Genomic DNA, 3,303 nt, shown 5'->3' with positions numbered 1-3,303 from the left:
CCGCCGTCGTCACCAACCGTCCCGCAACCGTCAGACACCCAGCAACGAACCGGTAGCCGGCGTCAGCCTGCGATAGCAAAGGCACCGACAAACCCGTTGAGCCCATCCTGCAGCCCGTCAGCGTCACCACGCTGCTGCCGTCGATGCTCAACAAAGTTGATTCAGGTTCGTGGAACGTCGCACCCACTCCCAGGTTGTTGTCGCGCCAATCCAACCAACTTGAAAGTTTAAGAGACCATGTCTTGTATGCATAGATAGCGCAGGCCACGGAAGCGCTGTTCCCCACCACGCGTAACACGCTGTAATCCGACACGCTGAATCCGTGGCGCAGATACAGAAGGCTTTTCCCGGAGGACATTGTATTGTTGAGCAGCGCAAAAACAGAGTGATCACTGACACTGAGGGCATTTACGTACAACAGTTGTGCGTATCCATTGAAGCTGCAGTACCGCGTGTACAGCGAGCTGCCACGCACCAGCGTCAGCGTACCGAACGAGTACAAACCAAAACCACCGTACCTCAAGGCATGCGCCTTGACGTTGCTCACCAACAGCGAAGACGCACTCAGCAAAATGTTCTTCAGCAGCACCAATACGCTAAGCTTTCTCCTCCCAGTGTCAAGCAGCTGGACCTCGGAAAATTGCACCGCGTCAACCTCCGTGACGGCGATGTCGCAGTGCTGCGGGAGGGCGAGTGCAAACACAACAACAGAGGACCACATCACCGTCTGGCTTACACGGATCAGGACGCCTGCTGACTCCGCCGCCTCAGCACCCCCAACAAACTGCAGCGCGGCACCCTCACGGAATGTGCACCCACTGAGCGTGATGTTGATGGGGAGATGCAGCGGCATACTTTCAAAGAAAAACGTGAGCACTGCATCCACGCCGCTGAATTTCACACCCGCGTAGCAGTGGTGCGTCTTCCACATGTTCAGCGTGAGGCTCGCCAGCGTCTGGTTCACCACGCAGCTCGTGTCACCGTCAACGGCTCTCTCCGGTAACGGCGGCACAACCGTGTCGGGCACCTCGAAGGGAAGGCACGACGCGCCATGCCATCCGTCCTTGCAGCTGCACGAGCACGAGCTGCGGTCCACCAACTCCGTCCCGGGCATGTAGCACGCCGCGTCGTCGTTGCATGTGCCACACCTGAAGACCTCCACCTTCTCCAGAAACACATCGTCGTACGACACCTCCTCATCGCTCTGCAGGTTGCACCCAACGACAAACCGCGCAGCTAACTCAACAATCGTGTCTGGCGGAGAAAAATCAGCGAAGGGATAACTATTGTCCACCTGACGGTTATATGCAAGCGCCACGGTGGTGCCGCTGCCCGACAGCTTAATTGTGTAAAAGGATTCTGGCACACCTATTACTGAGGCTGCAGTCACATCGTTGCCCTCCACACGCCACTGTGCACCGTCCTCGAGCATCAAAGAACCGTCCAAATACAACAGTGCGAATTTCGAAAACCTCGTACTGCCAGCAAATTTACAGTCCGCCACTCTCAGCAGCCCCGTGGAGCTCACGGTGGCCAACAACAAAAAAAAAATGCCATTGACCGCGCTCATCGTGTTGTTCTCGAAAACAAAGTAGCCGCCGTTCCTCAAATGAACACCGTTATAATAAACGGCCGATGTCGTTCTGGAATCCTCCTTCTTTGTTCTCAGCGTATTTCCCTTCACAATGATTCCGCCACCATCAACAACAACAGCAACGGGGAAACAAACTGCAAAAATATTCCCCTCCAAGTTGTTGTCAAGCATCAGCAGCGTCGAGTTAGTGCCAAAAGCAAACCTCGGAAAGTGAATAGCGTGGCCCGAGATCGCCACAATTGCACTGCCCACCACCAGTATCTGGGATCTCGCTCCAAAATCACCCTGAAACACCAACTCACCAGAATCCAGCATCGAGGATGTCACGTTCACTTGCACGCGCGCACCACTCCCCCTGATCGACAGGCCCATGAGGACGCACTGCAGCAGCGTGATGTTGAGTGTCTGTTGTGGTGCGTCAAAACCCCACAGGTCCAGCACGATCGCGGCGGTGAAGGTCACGTTGACAAAGCACAGGCCACGCACACCGGGATCAGGATCGTCCACGGAGCTGATGCTGCCACCGTGCACGCAGCGGACCTCCGTGTCCTTTGCATCGGGGGGCGGGAGCGGGAGCGGCCCAAGGCCGTCCGGAACCGCAGCCGGCAGACACGTGCCTCCGTAGCCGCCAGCAGCGCACACACACTCACAGCCGCTGATGCTGCTCGTCCTCGCTGCAAAGCACACGGCGTCCATGGTGCACGCGCCACAGTCCAACACCGTCACGGGGGCTCCAATATTGAGCACTTCTCCGTAATCCATCACAGGTGAGCCCCTTGCCTCGTTGCACACGCCGTAGATGATCGGGTGCGTGTCGGATGGTGGTGGCCAGTTGCTTGTCATGTATGCAATGCTCGACGAGTACGAGCCGTAGTTGAAGTTGTTATGTAGTATCGACCACACACTCCGATCGCGGAACGCAACGCCGTTCTTGTTGGCCACATGCACGACATAGGCGGTGCGGAACTCGTTGTCGCGGTGCACCAGCCAGCTGCCGCCAGTCACGGTCAGCCTTTTTGCCATGAGCATGGCAAAGCCAAGACGGAAAGTGCTGGACACAATCTGCAGCACGCTGCCGCCATCCACCGCAACGTCCCCAAACACACACGCGCCCTTGTAGTATTCGTTGCTCGGCGCACTCCACAAGCTGTTCTGTATGGAGAACACGGAGCCGCCGCTGACACGGAGGTACGACGCAAGAGCGTAAATCACGTGCGACTGCGACCTGATAACGCAGTTGTCCATGTAGAACACACTGGACAGGTTCGCACCGAGGCCGCGCTCCACGAGGATCGCAGCGCACGATTCCCCGCCACACCCCAGCGTCGACCGCGTCATGACAAACCGCGTCGACAGAAGCCGGACGCCGTCCAGAACAAGCGCGGGGCCGTACCGGGATCCCTCGTGGCCACGGGTCGTCGCCACGTACTGCGACCCGCCAACCGTCGCGCGCAGCGTTGAGTTCGCCAGCAGCACTCTCGAGTGCAGCGGCATCGCGCCATGCAGCACGATCGTGCCCTCCAGCGACGTCACATTCGTCATGTTGACGAGAGCGTACGGCACCAGGCGCGCCGTGATCTCGCTGAGGCCACCAATCCGCAGCTGCGCGCCGCCCGTAAGCACGCAGTGGCGCAGCGTCACGTTCAGCGGGTCAGCGGACGAGTCCATCGAGCGCAGGTCCACCGCCACGGTGATTGGCCCGCTGAACA

At 58.5% G+C, this 3,303-nt stretch overlaps 1 protein-coding gene across 1 annotated transcript, besides 1 other annotated feature; it reads right to left on the bottom strand.

The window, feature by feature from the left end:
- On the bottom strand, window positions 1–3,303 carry Tc00.1047053509503.9 (dispersed gene family protein 1 (DGF-1), putative; the record flags this gene model as incomplete). The annotated part of the gene is made up of 1 exon (XM_797861.1): window positions 1–3,303. A coding segment is annotated over one exon (3,303 nt), but the record flags the coding sequence as incomplete, so codon positions are not given.
- Window positions 1–3,303: a sequence feature (areas not merged during assembly with more than two copies in the genome that could not be assigned to a particular haplotype).

The sequence above is a fragment of the Trypanosoma cruzi genome, genomic scaffold, assembly GCF_000209065.1.
Source record: "Trypanosoma cruzi strain CL Brener 1047053516021 genomic scaffold, whole genome shotgun sequence".
NCBI lineage: Eukaryota > Euglenozoa > Kinetoplastea > Trypanosomatida > Trypanosomatidae > Trypanosoma > Trypanosoma cruzi.
Note: the sequence above shows the minus strand (reverse complement) of the source record. Positions and strands in the feature narration are given on the sequence as shown.